We start from the raw sequence: 23,582 nt of genomic DNA, 5'->3' as shown, positions 1-23,582 counted from the left end.
TAACTGGTCATTGTGGTCCTCCTTGCTAAGCCTGGTGCTAGTCTCAGATTCCTTGGGTTTTAGAGTGTTAGAGGCGGCCACGAGAGGAGTGCTGCTGCGGGCGGTGAGGCTGAGGGATAAATACTTAGCCCTCTCTGCCATCGGGCGTATTCTCCTCTCCTCTGCTTTGGGGAGATCTGTTCTTCCCTGAAGGTCTCCCTCAGCCACCACAGTTTTCCTGGCCCGGCCCTCCTCCGCCACTGAAGTCCTCAAGCGTATCACCTGCCTTCTGCTCAACTCTTTATCGCTTCCTCAAGAAGACTTTTTGGATATTTTTCCTCTCATTTCCCACATCCCCCCTTAAATTTCTTTTAAAGATTTTATCTATTTATTTGAGAGAGAGAGAGAGAGAGAGAGAGAGAGGAGGAGGAGCTGGGGAGGGGCAGAGGGAGAGGGAGAAGCAGGCTCCTTGTTGAGTGTAGAGCCAGGACCCAAGATCCTGACCAGAGCCAAAGTCAGGGGCACCGTGTCCCCCCTTTACATTTTAATACTAAAGAGGGGTACCTGGGTGGCTCAGTGGGTGAAGTGTCTGGCTTTGGCTCAGGTCAGGATCTCAGGGTCCTGGGAGGGAGCTCTGAGTCTGGCTCCTTGCTCAGCAGGGAGCCTGCTTGTCCCTCTGCCCCTCCCCTCCTGCTCATACTCTCAATCTCTCTCTAAAAAATAAAAAAATAAATAAAAATGTTAATACTAAAGATACGCCGTGTTTGTGTTTTATGTTCTGTGACCTTTTAGAGGGCCACAAACCGCTGTAGTATCTTAAGATTTTTTCACCTCCTCCCACAACCCATTTTCACTGGCCCAGGGCAGTATCACCGCTCTTGAGAATACATGTTCTAGCCCTCCGCTGAGGCACCTGTCACAGTCGGTTCTGTATTAGTTACTTGTCTGTGTGTTCAAACATTTTTTTTAATTTAACTTCAGTTTAGTTAACATACAGTGTATTATTAGTTTCAGGGGTAGCTGCATTAGTTACTTGTAACTGTGTTGTGTCTTCAAGCCAATTATGAGGCCACAGTCAGCCTCTAGAGTGGGTAAAATATTGCCTTGTACATACCAGGTCCTCAGTAGATATTCGAGTTGAACTGAAAGAACATTTTAAAATAAAATGTGAAAATGTGGTTCGGTTTGAATACAGCTGAGCTGGTTCCAAATGAATGGCTTATCTGCAACCGCCTGGTCATTTATGAAATAAACGTGCTCTTACAAAAGCTTTCATTGTTGGTTCCAAAATCCATTAGACTAGAGGAAACAGAATTGTTAGGTTAATTTATTTTTCTGATTAGTTTTGCATCATTTCATTCATTAATTAATTGCCATGTTTAATATTTGCAACTCAGAGATAAATGAGTAAATTCTTGCTTTTAAAATAGGAAATAAAATTCACTTTTTTAAAAGCAAAATTAAAAAACTCAATTTTAGCATGCACCTTTTTATATCTATGTGCTTAGTCACGAAGTTCCTTTGCCTGATGACCCTGGTTTGTTTCTCAGGGTCATACTCACGTTAGTATGCTTGCGATACAAAACTAAAAAGAGCACTCCCACAATTTAGCTCCTCCCAACCTCTCTGCCTGACAAAATGTTAAAACTTGAAGTTCAGATGGGGAAGGGATAACTGGAAGTATCTGCAGGAGACAAACTGATTATTTAAAAAAGACGCGGCCTTATCAAAATGCTGCTCACTGCACGATTACTATGAACTTAACTCTGAATTACAGCGTACTGTTTCTACAGAATTTAAATTAGAAGGGGCGAGAACGGCATTAAAACGGACCAGACATGAAGCCCTAGCCTGTCCCTCGCCTGTCTATAAATATGCAGCTCCGGCTTTGGCTGCCACTTGAGGGTTGAGAGGAAATCACTGGGGCACTTAAGTGTCTCAAACAGCTACATAGACTTCTCGGTGCTTCTGGGCTGTGGTGACCACAGGGCTGCTGAGAATGCTAGATGGGCAGGCCACACCCCCCACCCCCCATCACAGAGAGAAGACAGTTTCCTCTTTTTGTTATTCAGATCTTGTTCCTAAGGACCAGACTTTTTTGTATTCTCAGGACAGTATAACTTGATTCATGGTACCCAAAACACCCTGTCTTTAAATTCTGTCTTCTAAGATAAAAACGAGGGTGTACACCTTTCTTCTGTTTTGTGTTCTAAAATGCTTTCTCTCTCCGTAAGGCTGTAATTCAGTGTTCTGAAAGTACATCAGAATCACCTTGGGTTCTTGTTACAATGCTCCCTTCCCCCTCCCTTTCCAGATTATTATTCGGGAAGAGGGGAGTGACCTTGCTGGTTTGAGGTAGCCGAACAGAGGGAACTTGGGCTCCTCTCGCATTTTATTCTGGTGATTATTTTAAGGTCGGCAATATTAGGGCTCCTTGAGGTAATTTGATCCTCTACCAGATTTGCCCTAAGACTTTAGTGTCAATTTTCATCTTGATTTCTGGAAAAGAAAAGAATTGGGTCCATTTGTATAATTACATAGTGATAACGATTAAGAAGGGATTCTGGCAAGTTTTCACAGCTGACAACAAAAACCCCGGAATAATGTAGTGCTATCTGATTACCACATTATGAAGTTTCCATGGCAATGTCGCTTTAAACGTTGGTGGTGCGACATTGCCTAGGATAATGAAGCAACAACCCTAGTGTAAGGACACACTGGGAAAATACTTTTATGCAATCCAGTAACAGAATATAATTGAGTACTGAGAGAAATGAGAGGAAATACCCTATGTATAGATGATTCAAGTTATGGTTTAAGTGACAGAAGAGTGGGGAAAAGTTGAAATTGCTTAAGACACTGCTGTTGTGTAAGAGGCAAAAACATTTAAAGAAGAAAATTTTTATTGGCAATGGTTGGTTCTAAGTCATGTTTTCAGACGTGTGGGCGCCCCCAAAAGATCATAACAAATACTGGCTTTTCTCGGTGCGGGTATACTTGTAAGTCTATTATCTTTTTCTCTCTCTCTTTCTCTTTTTAAACATTTTATTTATTCATTTGACAGAGAGAGAGAGAGAGAGAGAGAGAGCGCACAAGCAGGTGGAGTGGCAGAGTAGCAGAGAGGGAGGGGAAGCAGGCTCCCTGCAGAGCAGGGGGAGCCCTACGCGGGGCTCCATCCCAGGACCCAGGATCATGACCTGAGCCGAAGGCTCAGGCGTAACCAATTGAGCCACCCGTGTGCCCTGTAAGTCTATATCTTTACAGTGTTGTTTTTTATTTCTGTTCCTTTATTTGGCTTGTAATCCTTAGGGCTGATTTGGCATAGAGTGAACAATGGTATTTACATTTTCTGGAATATCCTGATTTAGGACAAGTGGAGTGATCACCTTTGTGTAATTAGTATAATTAGCTTCAGTTTCTTCAGGATTTTGGCTCTGCTAAAGGATTGGTTTCCATAAGATAGCTCTAATTTATTAGCCTGGTTTGCAGAGCCTCTGGCATGGGTATTTGCAGGTATGGTCTTGCTGAATCATTATGACAGTGAAGTTGATATTATTGTACCATTTTCCAGGTGAGGAAAATGAGACTTAAGGAGGTTGGGAGACTTCCCAAGGTCCCATGGCTAGTTCACGGTGAAGCTGTAATTAAAATGAGCTGTTTTTAGTTCACAGCCTGGACTCTCCTTCTAGTTTTAGAGACCAAAAATCTTTTCGGCTCTACCCACTACCTTGACCAACATGAACTGTCTGTAGTATTTCTCTTTATATTTAAAGATGGCATGCTGACAGTGAGTACAACCTTTGTGCGTACTGAAGAGGCCAAGACAGGATGTGACTGTTGCAGAGATAGCATATTTGGACAAGCCAGAGGATTAACAGGTTTTACCAATCATCTTTGTTACCAGATAATAACAATGAACTTTCACTTTCTTTCTAGGCCTTGCAGACACCTGAAAGGACCCAAGTTACAAAATGTGAAGGAACAAAATAAATATCAATATTACACGATGTTCCTGGCATATGGGAGAACAGTAGATGTTGTTTGTTCTAGTGTGCCTTGTTGCATAAGGGTGATTATTGTTAAAAAGTATTTTTCTAGAGTTCCTGGGTGCCTTAGTGGGTTAAAGCCTCTGCCTTCAGCTCAGGTCATGATCCCAGGGTCCTGGGATCGAACCCCGCATCGGGCTTTCTGTTCCGCAGGGAGCCTGCTTCTTCCCCTCTCTCTCTGCCTGCCTCTCTGCCTACTTGTGATCTCTGTCAAATAAATAAAATCTTTATAAAAAAATTATTTTTCTACTATCTTCTATCCAGGGTAAATAGCAGATTCTAGATGGGGATCTGCTACATGGGGATGCTTTTTTAATCTCATTACTAAGTGAAGATTCCATCTAAATTGGAAGTTTATCCTCTCCTTTTTACTGCTCTTGTACAACCTCCGCTTGCTGAGGTACGTAAGTTTGACCTGCCTCAACCTGATGCAAGCCTGGTTAGGTACTAAATTCAAGCTTACCCAGCCACAGGCTCCTTCAAGACAGACACAATCTATAGTTTTCATGTCTTTTTATTAATTGATTGATTATTTTTTTTACTTTTTGAAATTGTATGTATGTATGTATTTAAAGATCTTATTTATTTGAGAGAGAGGGAGAGTGAGAGCAGGAGTGATGGGAGGAGCAGAGGGAGAAGCAGGCTCTCTACTCCCAGGAAACCTAATGCGGGGCTCAGCCCCAGGACTCCGGGATCATGACCTGAGCCAAAGGCAGACACTTAACTCACTGAGCCACCCGCACCCCTAAATTTTTTTTTTTTTTTAAATCACAGAATAGATATGTATTCCTTGTAAGAAGTCAAATCACAGAAAACGTATAAAGACAAAGTAGTCCTGACCCCCATCCGTAATCCCAGGAGCTGACCATTTGCTAGAATTTGCTGTGTAGCTTTTCAGCCCTCACACACACCGCTCCTTTCGATAGACATTGATATTGCGTCCAGTTTTTTGCTATTATAAACAGTTGCTAAATAGGCAGTCCTGCAACTAGCTTTTTTGCTACCTTAATTACATATTAGATGAGGCTTCACAAGGAGGGCCTGAGAGCCCTGCTCTGACCCCACGGTGCCTCAAGTGTCCTAAGGGGACGGGAGAAGCTGGGATGGTGGTGAGGTAGTGGTGCTACCTCTGCTTCAGAAACAACGTGCAGCCACTCCTCATTCCAGCGAGCCGAGCCTTCTACTCAATGGGGACAGCCTGTGACCTTATGGAGTTTGACACTCTGGACAAGATGGTCAAGTCGAGTGTGGCTCCGGGCTCCACCACCCTCTCCCTTCACGTTAGACTCGAGGCCTTCTCCTTCCCACCTTGGGTCTCAGTCCTGTCCTCATCCCCAAACCAACCGGAAGCAGGAGATGCTGGAGGAGCTCCAGCCCAGCCCGGTAGGCTAGACCTAATCAGTGCCCAATCAGTCATTCATACCATTTTAAGAAAATGTTTAAAAAGTTTTTATTTTAAGTAGGCTCCACTCCCAATATGGGGCTTGAACTCAGGACCCCGAGATCAAGAGTCACATGCTCTGCTGACTGAGCCAGCCAGGCGTCCCAAGAAGAACTTAGACTCATGAGAGCAGAATCCCTGAGTAAATGGAAAGGTGGTGATAAATATATTTTTCATTGATGAAAAAGGAACATGAAAGGTTCAGAATTCAGAGTAAGGAGCTAGAGAACCACCAAAAAGAGATGAGAAGGCCACATACACAAGTTACTCTGAGGGGGGTGGGGAGTGGAATAGATCAATGCTTGGGCATGATTGTGAGGGGTAGAAAGGCAAAATTCCTCTAAAGCTAAGGAGCTTCAGGGACTTGTGAAGATGCGGATTCACAGGTCTCGCCCTCGAAGCTTCTGACTGTTCCACTGGGGTGAGCCTCCAGCGTCCGTCTGTGCACGGGCTCCCCAGGGGGCCCACGCTGCTCGGTCTGAAGACCGAATCTTGAGAATTACCTCTGTACTGCGACCTGACAGGAATGTCCCAGATTTAAAAAGTTGGGAAATAATGCATCGGGGAGTTGTCACTCGTCATCTGAGAACAGTTACCAACAGATCCCTGAGACCCAAAGCAGATCAATTGCTTATCTAACCCCTCCTTTCAAAGCTTCATCATCTTTACTCTGCATCAATCTTTGTCCCTCTCCCTGTCTGAAGTTTTTATTATAAGTTTTATTATAAAGCCATGGCATCACATGTTTTAAAGTTTGTGAGGAAGTTGGGATACTGGACAGGGGTAAATCCTGGGCTGGAAAAACCAGAGAAGGCGGGAGCGTGGGTGAGACTGAGAAAGGAGCTGCCGCCTTGAACTACCCCTGAGAGTTACTCGGTGCTGATCGGCGGGTCCCTGAGGCCGCTGAAGGGGAAGGCCACTGGCACTGTGCTGTCCTCTGCAGGCAGCCATGCCCAGGCAGAGCCGGGCTGGCACTCAATCATTTTCTGGAAGCCAAAGAAGGTAGAGGGAACATGGCTGAGTCCTTGGGACAGCAAAGCGCTTTGTATAGAAGACTTACTGGTTTCTGTCTTTCTCTCTCTTAAAAAAAGGTACGATTCAATTTTTCCTTCCCAGGAAAGGAAATAAGAAAGGTTGGTATTGGGGAAGTAATGGCATTTTGGTTCTAATGCGCGCACTTCATTTGAGCCTGACCAGCTAACAAGTCTGGGGGCGGGGGCGGGGGGTGGCTGAGCCACCTCGCTGGAGAGGGGGGAGGCCGCAGTGCCTGTGCTTCTGCATCTGGGCCTCCCGGCCTGCACCGCGGTCCTGACGCTGGCTGTGCACTGTGGCGAGGGCGGATCTGCACACACAATACCGAAGAGGACGAAGGGTCTACAGAGGGGGCTGAGTTGTTCTTTTTGCTGATCGATGTCAACTCGATCTGACTCCAGCAAGAGCTGGTATCTTGAGTGGCCCTGAGCTGGGAGTCAGTCTCCACACCCCTGCCTGGTTCTGCCCTGTGAACCGGAGCTTGCCCCCGCCCCTGCCCGAAGGAGGTGTTGTAGTTTGTACATCTACAACTGGAGGGGATCAGATGAGCTGATCTCCAAGGTTCATGAAATCAGATGGGAAGTTCAGTGAAATACTTTTTGTAGACGTGAATTAAGCATTCGTTGAACTGAGTTCTCTAACAAATGAGCTGTGTTTTAGGATTAAATGAGAGTTCGTAAGGATCCTTTGGCATTACCTGTCATGTCTTAGTATAGGTGTGGGCAACACGCTTGTCAGGAGCCATCCAAACTCCGCCAGGGTGTGCAGCAGAGGGCCGTAATCCGTTTTGATTTCATAGCCCTGTGTGAATAAGCGTTAAGAGCTCACAGTCTTAAAGGCAAAGACAACCAGATACACAGGGGATTACAACGAGGGGAGGGGGGTGTGACAGGAAAGGGGGTTCACGCTCCATGAAATACGGTTTCACCAGCCGCACTCTTCCTGGGCTGCATTTCCTGCTACTGCTGCCTTCTAACCTTTGAACCAAGGTAGAAACACTGGGGATCAGCGTGGAGAGAGGTTTCCATGAGGTTCTCCAGAGTCTGCGCCTTCCTTCTGTCTTGTTCCCCTGGTCTTGTTCAGGCATCAGACTTTAAGGTACGGGGCTTGGGGATCTGCATTTAAAAAAGCTCCCTTGTCATTTGGATCCAAGTAGTTTATAGACCACAGTTTTGGAAGCACTGGTCAAGGGATTGGGAAGTGAGGACAAGAGGAGGGAGTGGAGATGGGGAAGTGAAAGGTGAGTGGGGCTTAGATGCGGACTCGTTTTCCTGTTTCTTACTCATTTGGAATTGGTTTTTACTTGGAGCTTTACCTCTCTCCCCAAATCCTTTCCTCCCCGCTCAGTGGGATTTCTAGTTTCTTTGAAAATGAGCTATGCCTCTCTCTATGCCCTTCGAAGGCCAGAACTGCAACCATGTCCACGAAAGAGCCTGTCAGTGAGGGCCTCATGCACACAACACGATATACCTGAATTCAGTCTGTACACCTCAAGGGCAGTCCATTCGGGGACATCTGAATTCAGAGTGCACAACATCAGCAGCAATGTCATCTCTGATTAGGAAGGACACTGCTGTGTGTACATATTTGGCCTGGCGAGAGAGAGAACACCTTTTGGATATTTTTGCCCTTGAAAGTCAATTCACAAGGTAAATAAAAAGTCAGTCACTTTGGTTGCTTGGAGGTAAAATCGCAGTTATTGACTGAGTTTTTTTCAGTTTCAGCCAGTTGTCATGGCATGCGTCAAGAGAATCTCGGTGCCAGGGAACTTTACCTCGGATTAGAATGGGAATCTACTGCTGCTATCTAGATATAGGTAAATATTTTGCTGTCTTACAATGAAGTGGAACATTGAGTCAAGGAAATCACCTTTCCACAAATGCGAACAAAGTTTGGTGATACATTTGTGATGAAATTCTGAATCCTGCACAGACACGTGTTTGAAGGATGCTGCCTGGATTAGGCAATGAAGATCTTTATCATGTAAAACTAAATAAAAGAGTAAAGCTAAATTGTCAGAAAACTGCAGTTTAGTCTACGGCCATACCACCCTGAACGCGCCCGATCTCGTCTGATCTCGGAAGCTAAGCAGGGTCGGGCCTGGTTAGTACTCGGATGGGAGAAAACTGCAGTTTACCTCAATAACGGTCCATTGTTCTACTACGATGGCATCATTTCCTTTCCTAATGGCACCTGGAACTCCAGAGCCTTCTTCTTCGTAGATAAAGAATCCTTCCAAAGATTTAGGCAGAGGGTCCCCTGTGAGGAAAAGGATACAATTAAGAAGAGTTGCAAATACGGAGTGTCTCTTAAGATCATTTAAATCCTTAGATAACACTTTCAGTAAGCAGAAATGAAAGCATACAAATTAATAAGCTTTTGTTTTGGCTGAATCAACATCCTCCTTCTCTTTGAAGGTCATTATGATTATATTTTTTTGTGGGAAAGCTCAAGACAGGTTTGCACTTCACTGAATTAAAATCACACTGTAGGGACGCCTGGGTGGCTCAGTTGGTTAAGCGGCTGCCTTCGGCTCAGGTCATGATCCCAGCGTCCTGGGATCGAGTCCCGCATCGGGCTCCTTGCTCAGCAGGGAGCCTGCTTCTCCCTCTGCCTCTGCCTGTCTCTCTGTCTGCCTGTGCTCACTCTCTCTGACAAATAAATAAATAAAATCTTAAAAAAAAATAAAATAAAATCACACTGTAAATATGAAAACTACAATAAGAAAACCAAGATAAAATAATATTGTACAATAGGAAGCAAGTGGATTTCCTAAGCCTAGAAAGCATCGGGAAATGACCTTCACCTTGAAATCAAATTTTGGTTTCCGGTCTGTATGTTTATGTGTATGAATTACACCATTAAGAGAGAAAACATAAAAAATGTTAATCCTTGAAGTTACAGGTGTGATATTAAAACTAATGTGAGGTAAGACCACTTCAAAAACTGTAAACACAAAACAATTCTTCACCTCCATGATGCTTTAAAAAAATAATAAAAGAATGGTAACAGGAAAATCTTACACAGAAGTCATTGTCAAAAGAATTCCTGCTGGGAAGGAAGTTTTAAGGGAGGGCCTCTGACATTTTCTTGAATAGCAGACAATAACCAGCTGGTGAAAACTTAACTGATTTTATGGACGTTCTTTTGTGTCTTATTTTGCAATAGAAGACAATTTTCCCATGGTCATGTGCTGGTTAAACATTTTGGTTTTTTATACTGTACAATGTCACATCAAGGTTTCCCTGGTGGACAGTTATCTAAATTATAACCTACAAAGTTTTCAAGTGATCTTTTAAGTTTAAAGTTAAAAAAGACAAACATAATTTCAATGTAATTTTTAGTTTTGATTTTTATTAATAGGCTGTGAACTTTAAGAGAAACTCCTTACTATTATTATTATTATTATTTACATTATTTACAGCAAGGGCAGAACATCATGAAGAATTTACATTGTTCAGACTGGTTCCCAAAAACCCAGTAAAGTTTAATTCACTAGTTGGAATTAGTTTTCTGATTACAGCATATGTTTATGTTCCACTTCCTTTAAATGTACTTGTCCACTGTCACCACAAAGTGACCAGTGGAAGTAAATCTTTCTGACTGTAAGTTTAGAGCATCATAAGACCATCTATAAAACTATGTGTGCCCCAAGCCCTTTTTTAGAATGGGGGTATGAATTTTAGAAATAATTATATGCTGTGATAATTGTGTAATTATAATCTGCCTCTAATTTACTTGGGGATTATATAATGTGAGAACCATCGGGTTTGTGGCTCTGTGTCTGTTTCCTTGTTCTAGTATTGGGGTACCCTAGTACTTCTAAATTCTTTTGGTTTAGAGCGAATGAAAGTATGGCAGACTCATACAGAGCAATACCACACAAGAATAAACAAGCAAGACTCACTGCTGTGTAGCAACAAGGATGAATTTCAGATACTATGTTGAGCAAAAGAGACCAGACAGAGAGTACATACTGTATTTGTCAATCTGTGTGAAGGTCAGAGATAGGCAAGACTGATCTATGGGGGTGGCTGTCAGAAGGGTGCTTACTCTGGGTGGGGGGACATTGACTGGGAGGGGTCGTGAGGTGGTTTTCTGGGATGTTGGAATTGTTCTGTACCACTTCCCTCCCCCCTATATTCCCCCCTCCCAGCTTTATTGAGATACAACTGGCATATAAAGAGATGTTTTATATCTTGAACGTTTGTGTTCTATTTGGCTGTACATGTGAGGTTAATGTACTTTACTATGTGGATATTATACTTAGGTCCCTCCCTCTCACTTTAGAGCTCCCAGAGCCCTGGATGGCCTTCTTGGGGCCCATGCCAATCCCCAGAGCCACTGACAAAGGATAATTACAGGAGAAATTACTTATATCACTTGAAAAATTCGCCCTAACAGAAGTGGTGGCAAGGCAGGGTGGCAGGGAAGGTCTCATGGAGAGTGACTGTTTGGGTGCTTGGTGTGTTAAATCTTTCAGGTAATGGGGTGAGGTGATAATTATGACCAATTACTTAATAACTGTTCCCAAACTGGGTCACTTCTTAACATTACACATCCCAGAGCTTCCCACCCAGTATGCCTTGGCTCACTGGTATGCAGAGAGCCTGCTACAGGAGTGCCAAGATATAGGGCGCCCCCTCCCGCTCAGAAAAACTTTATCCTCTTCTACCTGTATGCTTTATATAATATTACCATTTTCTATGTGTACGTAATACGAAAAAGTTACAAATCGTTGACCTGATGCAGTGCCGCTTAATTTTTTTTAAGCCAAATACCACCAATAGCAAAGGCAACTACACCTTTGTCCTTGAGGATGGTCTCCACGTACAGTTTGAAGTGTACTTCAAGTGTACAAGAATAATTCTTTCAATTCTAATATCGTATCTTAAAATCCATGCAAACTTTGCATTCTTTTCAAGTATGTTCTTATATGTGAAAAAGTATGGTTCTCCATCTCCCCATCTTGAGTAATATTGATATTCTAGGAAGAGTTTTATCCTGTGAACCTTTGTACACCCTAGCACAAGGCTGCATACCCCCAGGGTACTTGGACCCTGGTTTGAGAAGCACAAGCTTAAAGGATTCTCAGGGAATGGTTTACTTGTCTGGATACGTGTCCTGACACATTCATTTCAGCTACGCATGACATTGACATTTCTGTAAATGTGAGGAAAAGTAACATTCCGTTTTAGTATTTTTGGCCCACGTGTCATTTTTGTCCTGGACCATCTCTGAGAACTGGAGAGCACATACAGAAACTCTCATTTGGAGATTATTCATGAACATTCTGTCTCCAAAACAAATCTCAGCCTGTTTATTTTTCTCCGTCTCTACCCTCTGTATGAGTCAACGCAACAGCCTCTTAATGGCACCCCCTTCCACTCTTGCCCTCCCTGATCCACTTCCCAAAATGAGGCCAAAGAGGTTCTTTTAAAAATGCAGATCAGGTCATAAATCCCTCTTTAAATCTTCAGTGAATGACTTGGAATAAAAATCCTGGTAGGATGACAAAAAAAGGAAAAAAAAAATCAATCCCGGCAGGATGGCTAATTGGCTAAGAGCCCACACTCCACCTAGATGCCCCTGTGCCTCACTGTCTCGTGGCATGAGCATGGGCACATTTTTATTTAATATTTCTGTGCCTCAGCTTCCTCATCTATAAAAGGGGAATAATCATGCCAACCTCATAGGGTTGCTGTGGGGATTAAATGAGTTAAAAACTGTAAAGTGCTTAGAACAATGCTGGTGTATAATAATAAGCACAAACACAGGTCAGCTCTTGTTGCGTTATGTTAAGACCGGCTGCTGCTCACCTCTCCTACCTTGCCTGGAGCCGGTCCCTCTGCATACCCTGCCCCAGCGACACAGACATTTTCCCTCATCCTCCTTCCTGCCCTGGGGTTTCTGAACATCTGGGGGTGTTTCTTCAGCCTACAACGGTCTGTCTCTGGCTCTCCAATGCAGGTTTTCCAGGCTCGGTGTGACTGGTGATTTGTCAGGCAGGACCTCTTGAGCCCTCCTTACAATATCACGTTGGGTAATGTCGCAGCGCTACTCTCAATTTTGAAATCAGACACGTGTGCTTCCATACCCGTTGCGGCCCGACTGCCTTGTGCCCCAGGGCCAGCTTTCTGAGAGTAGGGAAGATGTCCCTACTCTCATCTCCACAGGGAAGATGTCTGTTTTGCTCATCATCGTAAACCAAGTGCCTGGGTACACATGAAGTGAATTAAGACACGTTTCTTTGTCAGTACTCTACCCCACTCCCTTGGTACGGCTTGCCTGCCGGCTCCACACAAGCGTTTTTATAGGGGTGAAGAGATCGAAATGAATTTAAGTCTAAAAATTCATAAAAAATAAAAATGTAGCCTTAAAATGTGAGTGTACTCAAGGTGGGAAGAGACTATTCTCTGACAATGATGGGGGCATTTATAGGCTAGTAAAGTTGGAGGACCTCGTGTGTGTGTGTGTGTGTGTGTGTGTGTGTGTGTTCTATACCAGCTGGCAAAGCTGCTCATCTCAGCCCAGGCCAACTGCCCACTGAATCTCTACACATTCTGGTAAAATAGAGGGCTTTGTCTTTGCTGGCTCATCTGGGGAAGCCTGTTGTAGGCTCTCCGGGGACCATTTGGGGTTTTTGCCCTACAGTGCAAGGCTCTCGGGCTTATCCAGTGATTCCAGCAGAGGACGTTTGGTGAGGGCCTGGCAGTGCTGGACAAGGTCAGATAGAGGAGGCCGCGGCGGTGGGAACCCTCAGGCTGTGAGGACAGCACGCCGGCCACTGGGCGCCTCTCCCGTGGAGCTTTTCGAAGCAGAAAAGGCTTTGGGGGTGCGTGGGAAAGGGCGCGGAAGAAGAATTCACAGACCTCACAAGCCCTCCACCGTGACCCCACCAAAGGAGAAAACTTTTTAAAGAGTTTGATCCTCCTCTCCCTGTCTCTCGAGGAAGGTATCTTCTAAAACGAGATTTGTGGGGTAACTATTTACATGTCCGTGCCCCGTCTGGTGTTGTCCTCCTATCCCTCGCGACAGGCTGACTGCTGACAGTATTTTGGAAGAGGATGGAAGCACGACAAAACAGAACACACACTGTGTCCCCTGTGCTCCCGCTGTCAGGCATCACATACCCCGGAACAAAGCGACCGATTCAGCCCCGCTTCCGCCGACTTGCTTCTCACGGGGACGCAGACGTGGGTCCCAGTCCCCTGCGCCGCCTCCCTGCGCTCCTCGGAAGTCCCGGGGGACACACCCACTCGCCGGACCCCACACCCCGCGGTGGCTCGTTAGGGCCTTGGCAAAGCCCTCCGCTAAGCTGTCTAATGAGACCTTCCCAGTGGCCGAGAGGGAGAGCTGCTCCCGGGGCTCCCCACCAGCTTCTGAGGCTTCGCGAACAAAAGGCCTCCAGAGCCTCGGGCTGGCCACCGCTGGGGCTCATTTTATTTGCACCGGGCGAGGCCCAAGGCCGGCAGGCCTGAAAGGGATTTTCAAAGGAGTATTTTTCGTTTTCCCTTCAGCAGTTAGTCACGAACCAAAATTTGAAATGGCTCCAACTTAGACTTTCTGGAAGGAAGAGAAGGGGAAAGAGAAGAAAGAGAACCACAGAAGCGCAAACCGACCTCCGAGCGGGCGGCGCGCGGGGCTGGGGCGGCCCTGGGAGAGCCGCGGGGGGACGCGCTGCGGGAAGCCGGCTCTGGCGGGGCGGGGCCCTGCACACCCTCTGTCTCATTAAATTTTCACAGCAGTAAAGTAGGGCATATTTTTATTTGCCTTTTAGGAAAATGCGGCTCCGTAAGCTCCCTAACTTCTCCAGATCACCCGCTACTAAGTTGAGGACATACGGTTTTAACCCTGGTCTTATCCGCTCTTCTTACTAGATGTTGGTGCTTCCATAAAAGGCAAACTTGGGAGAAGTTTATAATAACCCCAAATACTAAGGAATATCTATTGAGCACAGCTGTGGGCTGTGTGTTATGGGCCATAATTTCTGGGTGTTCCAATGGGCTAGATCCTTAGTCTTGGCTTCTAGTTAAAAGAACCTATTAGACCATGATTCTTTTTTTTTTTTTTTAAGATTTTATTTATTTATTTGACAGAGATCACAAGTAGGCAGAGAGGCAGGCAGAGAGAGAGGGGGAAGCAGGCTCCCTGCTGAGCAGAGAGCCCGATGCGGGGCTTGATCCCAGGACCCTGTGATCATGACCTGAGCCAAAGGCAGAGGCTTAACCCACTGAACCACCCAGGCACCCCAACAAGTGCCTCCTTTATACTCATCACCCATTTAGACCATTCCTGCCCACCTCTCCTCCAACAACCTTCAGTTTGCTCTCTGTAGTTGAGAGTCTCATGGGGCACCCGGGTGGCTCAGCTGGTTAAACGTCTGCCTTCTGCTCAGGTCATGATCCCAGGTTCCTGGGACTGAGCCCCATGTCTGGCTCCTTGATCAGTGGGGAGTCTGCCTCTCCCTCTCTCTTAGCACCCCCAATCCCTGCTCATGCTCTCTCTCTCTCTCAAATAAGCAAATAAAATCTTAAAAAAAAAAAAATCTCTTAAAGGGGCACCTGGGTGACTCAGTGGGTTAAATCCTCTGCCTTCAGCTCAGGTCATGATCCCAGGGTGCTGGGATTGAGCCCCGCATTGGGCTCTCAGGAGCCTGCTTCCCCCTCTCTCTCTGCCTGCCTCTCTGCCTACTTGTGATCTCTGTCTGTCAAATAAATAAATAAAATCTTAAAAAAAAAAGTCTCTTATGATTTGCCTCCCCCCTCTTTTTTACTTCTTACCCTGTGGTTCATCTGTTTCGTTTCTTCCACTTACAAGTGAAATCATATGGCATTTGTCTTTCCCTGACTTATTTTTCTTAGCATAATACACTCTAGCTCCATCTGACAGTGTTGCAAAAGGAAAGATTTCATTCTTTTTGATGGCTGAGTAATATTCCATTGTGTATTTGTATGTGTATATATACACACACATACATACATCTTTATTCATTCATCAGTTGATGGACATTTGGGCTCTTTCTCTAATTTGGCTATTGTTGATAGTGCTGCTATAAACATCGGGGTGCATGTGTCCCTTCAAACAGTATTTTTGTATTCTTTGGGAAATACCTAGTAATGCCATTGCGGGATCGTAGTGTAGTTCTATTTTTAACTTTTTGAGGAAACTCCATACTGAATGATGGTCTTTTTTTTTTTTTTTTTTCAAGGGTTTTATTTATTATTTGACAGAGAGAGACACAGTGAGGAAGGGAACACAAGCAGGGGGAGTGGGAGAGGGAGAAGCAGTCTTCCTGCCGAGCAGGGAGCCTGACACGGGGCTTGATCCCAGGACCCTAGGATCATGACCCGAGCCAAAGGCAGATGCTTAATGACTGAGCCACCCAGGTGCCCCTGAATGATAGTCTGATTTAATGATAATAAGGTATATTGAGATCTCATCTTATCTGCTTTTTTTTTTCTTTCCTCTAACCTCATTGAGGTAATTAATTACCCTGGTTTTCATAGCCTTCATCATTCCTAACTTATTTTTCAAATCTCCTAACCATGAATTTTTCTCTTCTTTTACCACTAAACTCTTTTTCAAAATAGGTTCTCTAGAAAGAAATTTTTGGAAAGATTTGTTTGTTTTTGTGATAGACATGAATGATTACATATTCCATTGCAACTAAGAGGAAGGCTAGAGGAAGTTGAAAGATAAAAGGAGGAAGAAATAAATAGAGTCAATATCATTTTTGAACCAAAGGTTATTTTCTATACAAATTATAGAGTCAGATATAGACTAGAATACATGGTAGATAGTGTCCAAAATTGAGATAGTGTGTAAGTTTGGATAGTAACTGTCAAATGCAATTATAATCCTCCTAAATGGGATGTTATAATACATCTTATTTGGAAAATCCTAGTCAATCGTACAGTTTTGTCTATTCCTGTCAGTTACAACCCAACAGCAAATATTCCACTATAATTCTACCACATATGATGGCTAAGCTTGCATCTGTCTGTCTATCCTCTATCATCACAATCTCTTTATTACGATTCACAGGGGGAATCTGTGCCCAGTCTCCGGGAGCATCAACTTCTTCAGGAGTGAAGGCTGAGCCCTGGGGAGGAGTATGCCGCTGTGGTGATGGGAAGACGGGGCTTGAGGATGTTGCCCTCAGCTTACTGTCAAGTTACGTTCCACAAAAAAGGAAAGGCACAAGGGACCAGAGGGCACTGGATCCTCCAGGTTCTTAGTGTTCCCAGAGCCCCACTCACAAGCCTGTGTTTGGCTGGGAGACAGATCATAGGCCATCTCTTCAAGGAGGCTAAGCTTGAAGACCTTTGTTTCACAGGGATGTGGAAAGACCTTGCTGTTTACACCTTGCTGTTCTCATTTACGGTCATGCCGACCCATGCTATACAAATTGGAACATGATTGGGCTTCTTAGTCACTGGCCCTGACCAGATGTGACACATTGTCCAAAATCTGGGTCATCAGGACCTGTGGCTCAGAGGGAAGAAGGTTTTCCTTAATGCTTTTCGGGGTCTTGTGGAAATTCTGTTACCTGTTTATTTTCTTTCCTTTCAAGGTTGCCAAAAGCAGGGGCAACAGGAAAGCATGATGGTTAAACTTTTAAATTAGAGCTACATGGCTGTGTCATAATTGCAATCTAATTCCTAATGATTAATACCTGTCCTTTTAGCCACAGATCTTGAGAGGCAAAAACATTTCCACCAGCTCTGACACAGGTCAAATTCTTTAGTTATGAATATATCATAATATATAACTTACCTTTAGATGTTTCCCAGCATACAAAAGAATCAATTAAAGACAAGCCTTGCTTATAATAAAATGTAGTTAATTCCAGCCAATCAGCATCAAGCGTACTAATGACAGATCCTTTTCTTGTTACTTTCATTGACAGGATGCCTTCCTGATAGGTCCAACAGGTTGATTCATCATCAAAAACATTGAATATCATATACAATTTGTTATCTGGGGATAGATGTTCAGAAAGAAGAAAAAATATTTATTTATTCATTTATTAAAAAGGTTCCTAAAATTTTTTTTATTACTCATGTATTTCAAGCAAAGTGACAAGCATAGAGAATAATAAAATTACCTAACACTCAGCTTTATTAAATGTTAACCTTATGCCATGTTTCCTTTAGACTTTTTGCCAGGAAATGAGAAATGGATGTAGTTGAGGCTCACTTTGTAATCTTCCCTAATCCAATTCTCCAGTAGTTGTGAGAAGCTACCATAATGATTTTGTGTTTATTATTCTCAATCAAGCTTTTACTCTCTTAGTGCACATTTATATATCCATTAGTATATATTATGTTTTGCAGTTTGAAAAAACGTTTAAAGCAGTATGATATTGTATATATGATCTATAAATTTTTTTTTTTAAATAGCTTGTCAGTCCCTTGTTTGTCAGTCAGTCAGGGATTTTATTTTTATTTTTTTAAAGATTTTATTTATTTACTTGACACACAGAGAGAGGTCACAAGGAGGCAGAGAGGCAGACAGAGAGGGAGGGGGAAGCAAGCTCCCTGCTGAGCAGAGAGCCCGATGTGGGGCTCAATCCCAGGACCCCGGGATCATGACCTGAGCCGAAGGCAGAGGCTTAACCAACTGAGCCACCCAGGCATCCCTATAAGTTGATTTTTTAGAAAGATTTTATATATTATTTGAGAGAGAGAGAGAGCAAAGTGTTGTGGGGGGAGGAGAAGAAAGAGAGGGAGAAGCAGACTCCCCACGAGTAGGGATCCCAAGGAGGGGAGACGGGGGGAGGGGGCCTTGATCCCAGGAACCCAAGATCATGACCTGAGCCGAAGGCAGACACTTAATCAACTGAGCCACCCAGGTGCCACTATAATTTGATTTTTTTATGCTTGAAGTGGAGTTAATACACATAGACCTTATTCATTTAGTTAAACTGCTGTATAATATTCCAGTTTATTATTCTCTTGTTGATATATTGTTTCCAAAATTTTGTTATCGTAAGCACTATTCATGCCTCTCATGTAGGAGTGACTCCAGAATACTTATTTAGACATGGAACTGCTGGGTCATATCTTCTAGTTTTCTATAAGTTGACAAATTCTTAACTTGGGGAGTGGTCTACGGACCCACCTATATGGTTATGCTTAGGAAGACCAACGCCACTTGTGTTGCAGAAGTACTTGGGGGTATGTATGTCATGTGCATTTTTTACAAAAGATTTTATTTATTTAATTAAATTAATTAATTAGTTTAGAGAGTGTTCAAGTAGGGGAAGGGGCAGGGGGAGAGAAAGAGAGCGAGAAACTCCAGCAGACTCCACTCAGAGTGTGGAGCCAGATGCAGGACTCGATCTCATGACCATGAGATCATGACCTGCGCCAAAACCAAGAGTCGGATGCCCGGTGAACTGAGCCACTTGGGTGTCCCCATGTACAATTTTCCGGATTGAGTCTCCATGGGTTTCAGCAGATTCTCTAAGAGGCCTTTTGTGTGTGTCTCCCTCTAACTCATGTTGCCACCATCCCACCCCTGCACACAAGGTTAAGAAATACTGCCACAGACAAATTATTAAGAAGTTTATGATTTAAACTATTTAGAAAATGGAGTCTGGGGCGCCTGGGTGGCTCAGTTGATTAAGCGTCTGACTCTTGATTTCAGCTCAGGTAGTGATCTCAGGGTTGTGAGACCAAGCCCTGGGTTGGGCTATGCACTGGGCATGGAGACTGCTTAAGATTCTCTCTCTGTCCCTCCACCCACCCTCTAAAAAATTTTAAAGAAATTAAAAAAAGAAAGTAGAAACTAAAGATGGATAATCAAATTAAATTGGTAGCATATTGGATTTAGAACTTAAAAGGACTGGAATAAACACCTGATGTTATTGAAGTTAGGATAGGAACCAGCAGGACTTTAAAGGTAGCATTGTATGGAAGATAGAAAATAGGTCTCTGACGATAGCTCCAACAACCCTTTTGTTCCTAAAATGTTTACACTGCAGGAAAATTGGGATGGTTGTTAGCTAGGGAGCTGGGGAAAAAAATGGGAGGGTGGTGGTGGTGAGGAGGGGTGAGATGATGAATTAGAAAATGCTTCTGGTTCATTCTTAAAAAGATGGTGCTGATCATGGTCGAGTGGGTCTCTGCCATCCTCAGAATGTTGAGTACATCTCACTACAACCTAGAAGGCCGGTGTATGTGTGTGCGGTGTGTTACACCAGAGTGTGCAGTTTCAGCCCTGGCATGGATCAAAGGATTGGTCAACAACAGTTAACTTAATACAGAACTGATTCTGCGGCAGGCACTGGACTAAGTGTCTTATCTTTAGCAACTTCTCACAACAACCCCCTTTCTATGAAGAAATTGAGGCAGCCTGACTCCAGAGCTCTTAATTCTAAGGTATGCATCGTCTTTGACTGTCTCTAGTAGTGCCTTTTAAAGCACGCCTGCGAAGGTAGCAGAAAACTCTGAGCAGGCCAAAATACATGAAAAAGCAGTCTCAATTTTTTGGAAGACTTGCCAGTTGGCAAAGTAGAATAAGACTCATGTTTAAGGTTATTTTAGGATGCAGGCACTATTGTTATATTAATCGTTTCATCATGAATTGCATTTTCTTATTCTAATTGATGATCAAAGAAAGCCAATTAACTTCAAAGGCAAAAACCATCCAAGAAATGGGAAAAGCCAAAACTAAAATTCTCACACACTGTTTTTAAAAAACAAACATAAGTCAGAACAGCTTTCTATATTTATAGAATCACTTTCTGTATACACACACAGCCTCCATTTTATACAGGAGTTGGTGAATGACTAAGTGGAAACCAATTTTCAAAACAAAATTTCCTTATGTGGATGGCACTGTATGACCATGCCACGGACAGCTGTTTGATAAACTGCCCTATCTTATTTTTGGCTATAATAATTTCAAAAAAATTCAAGACAAGTTTATATTAGTTTATTCAGTGTTTATAATCTTTAGAAATTTACTTTGCCTCACATTTCTAAAAAAAAATGAAAAATTTATTTTTGCTTAATGTAAACTATTGCACTATTTCTACTTCTCTTGTCTATTACCTTCTCCTCTTCTGGATTTAGAGTAACTGGGGCTGCCATCTCGGTCCATTTGACACTGTCCACTTTCATGATGAAGTTCTTCCTCAATTCCACTCTCAGATGATTGCCCACTTAATGTTCCTTCATTGCAACTTTTACAGTTTTCCTCTGAAGTGTGTCTCACAGATAGTGTTGATTCTGTATCTCCATCATGGTTGATTCCATTGCAGAATTTAAGTGGTGGGTAAGGCTGTGATATGAATCCAACAAATTTCATTCCTCTCTTAGCAGCTATATTAATCTGAAAAGAGATTGTAGAACAAAATGTAAAATTCATTTACATTGATTACTTCATCAGTTAGCCTACAGGCTTATTAAGGAAATCCATAAGAAGAAGTAAATTGACCACTAAGCAAAGACCCATTCATACACAGAGTAATAACCTCCAATAAAGCACTCCTCCTAAGACTATGTCACACTATTACTGTGACTTCTTCAAACAGAACTTCAAACAGATACACTTTAGAAATTACGAGAACAAAAATCATGTTTTTCTTCAAAAGGTTACTATTTGGGAAGAACTAATAATTCTATAACATGATTTTTGCAGACTTGTTAACAATGGTTTCTCTCACTGAGACAATATTAAAAACTATTCCAAGACATCTAAAAACAACACAATCCTAATTAATAAAGAAGAAATATTAATTTCACTTGATCTTAGCCAAAAGGTCGAGAAGCGATGAGAAGAAACATTAATTTAAAAGCAAAAACATACAGCATCGTTTTCTTGATGCAGGTAAAGAAAAATGTCACAAGTCTAATTCTTGACAAACGTGTTACATATAATGTGTAGGCCTGATTTGCTCTCAGGAAGGTTTCACGTATGCCTACATCTTGATGCTATTTCTATCGGGCCAAATGCACATGATTAGATTCAATCATGTAAGTTAAAGAATAGGATTCAGGAGCACATAATATAATGTAGTGAAATAATGTGAGACCTTGAGAGTGATGATTTTCTGCTAGGCACCTTTCCCTTACTCTGCTTTTGCTTCATTTCTTTGTTCTTTTTTGTATCTATGTTTTTCTCCTCTGTTAAACTGGCAATTCTTTTGAGGGCTAGGACTGTATATACATATATATATGTATATATACATATATATATATGTGTATGTCTGTGTGTGTGTGTATTAATCATTTCTGTATTGTGCTGTTTTGTACCTGTGGGTGCTCTATAAGTACTTGTTAAATAAGTAAAAATGAAGAAATAACAACATCTTTTATTTGGTCACTGTTTTAAACATTTAAATTAAATTATTTCTTTAAAGACTTATTTATCTGATAGAGAGAGAGAGAGAGAGAAAGAGAGTGCATGTGTGGGGAGGGGCAGAGGAAGAGGGAGAGAGAGAATCATCAAGCAGACTCCTTGCTGAGTGAGGAGCCTGGTGTGGGGCTTGATCTCATGACCCTGAGATTATGACCTGAGCCAAAACCAAAAGTCAGAGATTTAACCCACTGAGTCACTCAAGCACCCCTAAATTAAATATTTTAAATGTTACCTGGGAGGGGAAAAAGACTTATGGTGGATGTTGCAAATGCAAACACCTATGGTCAGAAATGAAATAAATGAAAAGGGCCAGGAACAATTGGGGCAAAACCAGACAGCAATGTCCACAATGGTCACTCAGCTCCAGCCAAAAATGAGAATTCTGAGCAGGACAGAGATGCGGGTGTGTGGAGCTGGGACAGAGGCCGACACTGACACAGTATCATTTACTCTTATAAACGAACATACTGAGGTTGTAACGATGCACGAAGTCTTAAAAGTAACCACAAACTGTCCTTTGTATCAGATGTCCTGGGAGAGGAAAGAGAAGTGGTAAGGAGGGATCGTTCTGCAGGTGGGAATGGGTACATTTATTGTCAGTTCTTTCTCTAGGCCTTATTAGTTCATTTGGGTGAAAAAGTTCAGAAGGCTTTTTCTATTTTCTATTACTAGAAAGTTTTATCTGGAAAAGTCTGGTAACAAATAGAATATTAATTTTTTTCCATTTTTTTAAGTTGGAAAATTGATATTTTTTAAATGTTATTTTTATTTTAAAATCCTGGGAAAAAACACTCATAAACCTAATTTTAAAAATAGAGTAAATATTGATATAATGATAAAATGACTTAAAATCTAGCTATTTAACAATAAACTCTTTTTGTAAGACAGCTGTTCCAAAATAACTTTTGGCATTCGTCTACTGCTCTTGTCCACACATGGGGCAATGTTCAAAGAGCTCACGTGCTATGTTTCCTGAAGCTTTTCTCTTCATGGAATAACCCCATTACTCTAATTGCTGGAATAACAGTTACTTTCCTGTTTAAATAGATCTTTAACTGTGTCCAGGAAGTTAAATGGGAAACAAGGGCTCTGATGGTGATCTATCAAGACTAAATTAGTAGTTACATTTTTGTTTCAAAAGAAAATTTTTGGAGTGGATTTATTCCCAGAAAAACAAATTGAAATTTCCCAGAATGGTAGTAGTAAACAGTATGTGTAGGTTGTTTATAAAAATCTAGTCTCAAGGACTGTTCCTGAAAACATTACTGAATGGTGACATTATACCTAAAAGGGAACATCATTAGCAGCTATATCTGGCTGTACACGAAACTACAGACACACACGGCCATTTAAAACTTGGCAACAATAATAGAGACAGTGAACAAATTTCACAGTTGCTTACTTGAAATGCCTTAGGTTTTTGGCTGTATTCACTTAAAAAAAAGCTAAAACCTTACAAATACGTCAATGCAACTAAGAACAAACTTTCACTTAAAATCTCATCAATTTAGAATACTCATGAATGTATAATTTTTCTGGGTTTTAATTAACATGTATATATAGTGTTCAGGTTTTCATTTGAGATTCAATTAAGTTATATTGTGTAGACTTTTCTAGCTCAACAGTCAATATAGTTGTTCAATCTCCATAAACTGTACATTGTATGGATGTACTATTGCCGCCTCCTCGGTTTTCCGATTATTAAGAATCTG

General features: G+C 42.5%; 1 protein-coding gene across 1 annotated transcript in view; it reads right to left on the bottom strand.

Annotated features, from left to right (window-relative positions):
• Nucleotides 1-23,582, bottom strand: part of RFTN2 (raftlin family member 2) — a 68,970-nt gene that overhangs the window by 20,706 nt on the left and 24,682 nt on the right. Inside the window, exons 4-7 of the mRNA XM_080798999.1 lie at nt 20,562-20,841; nt 17,278-17,481; nt 8,636-8,757; nt 7,196-7,299 (exon numbers count right to left, since the gene is read on the bottom strand). Coding sequence (XP_080655125.1) covers nt 7,196-7,299; nt 8,636-8,757; nt 17,278-17,481; nt 20,562-20,841 — 710 coding nt within the window. The remainder of the gene's footprint in view (nt 1-7,195; nt 7,300-8,635; nt 8,758-17,277; nt 17,482-20,561; nt 20,842-23,582) is intronic.

The sequence above is a fragment of the Martes martes genome (assembly GCF_963455335.1).
Source record: "Martes martes genome assembly, chromosome: 3".
NCBI classification, from domain to species: Eukaryota; Metazoa; Chordata; class Mammalia; order Carnivora; family Mustelidae; genus Martes; species Martes martes.
This window is presented reverse-complemented; position numbering and strand designations above follow the sequence as displayed.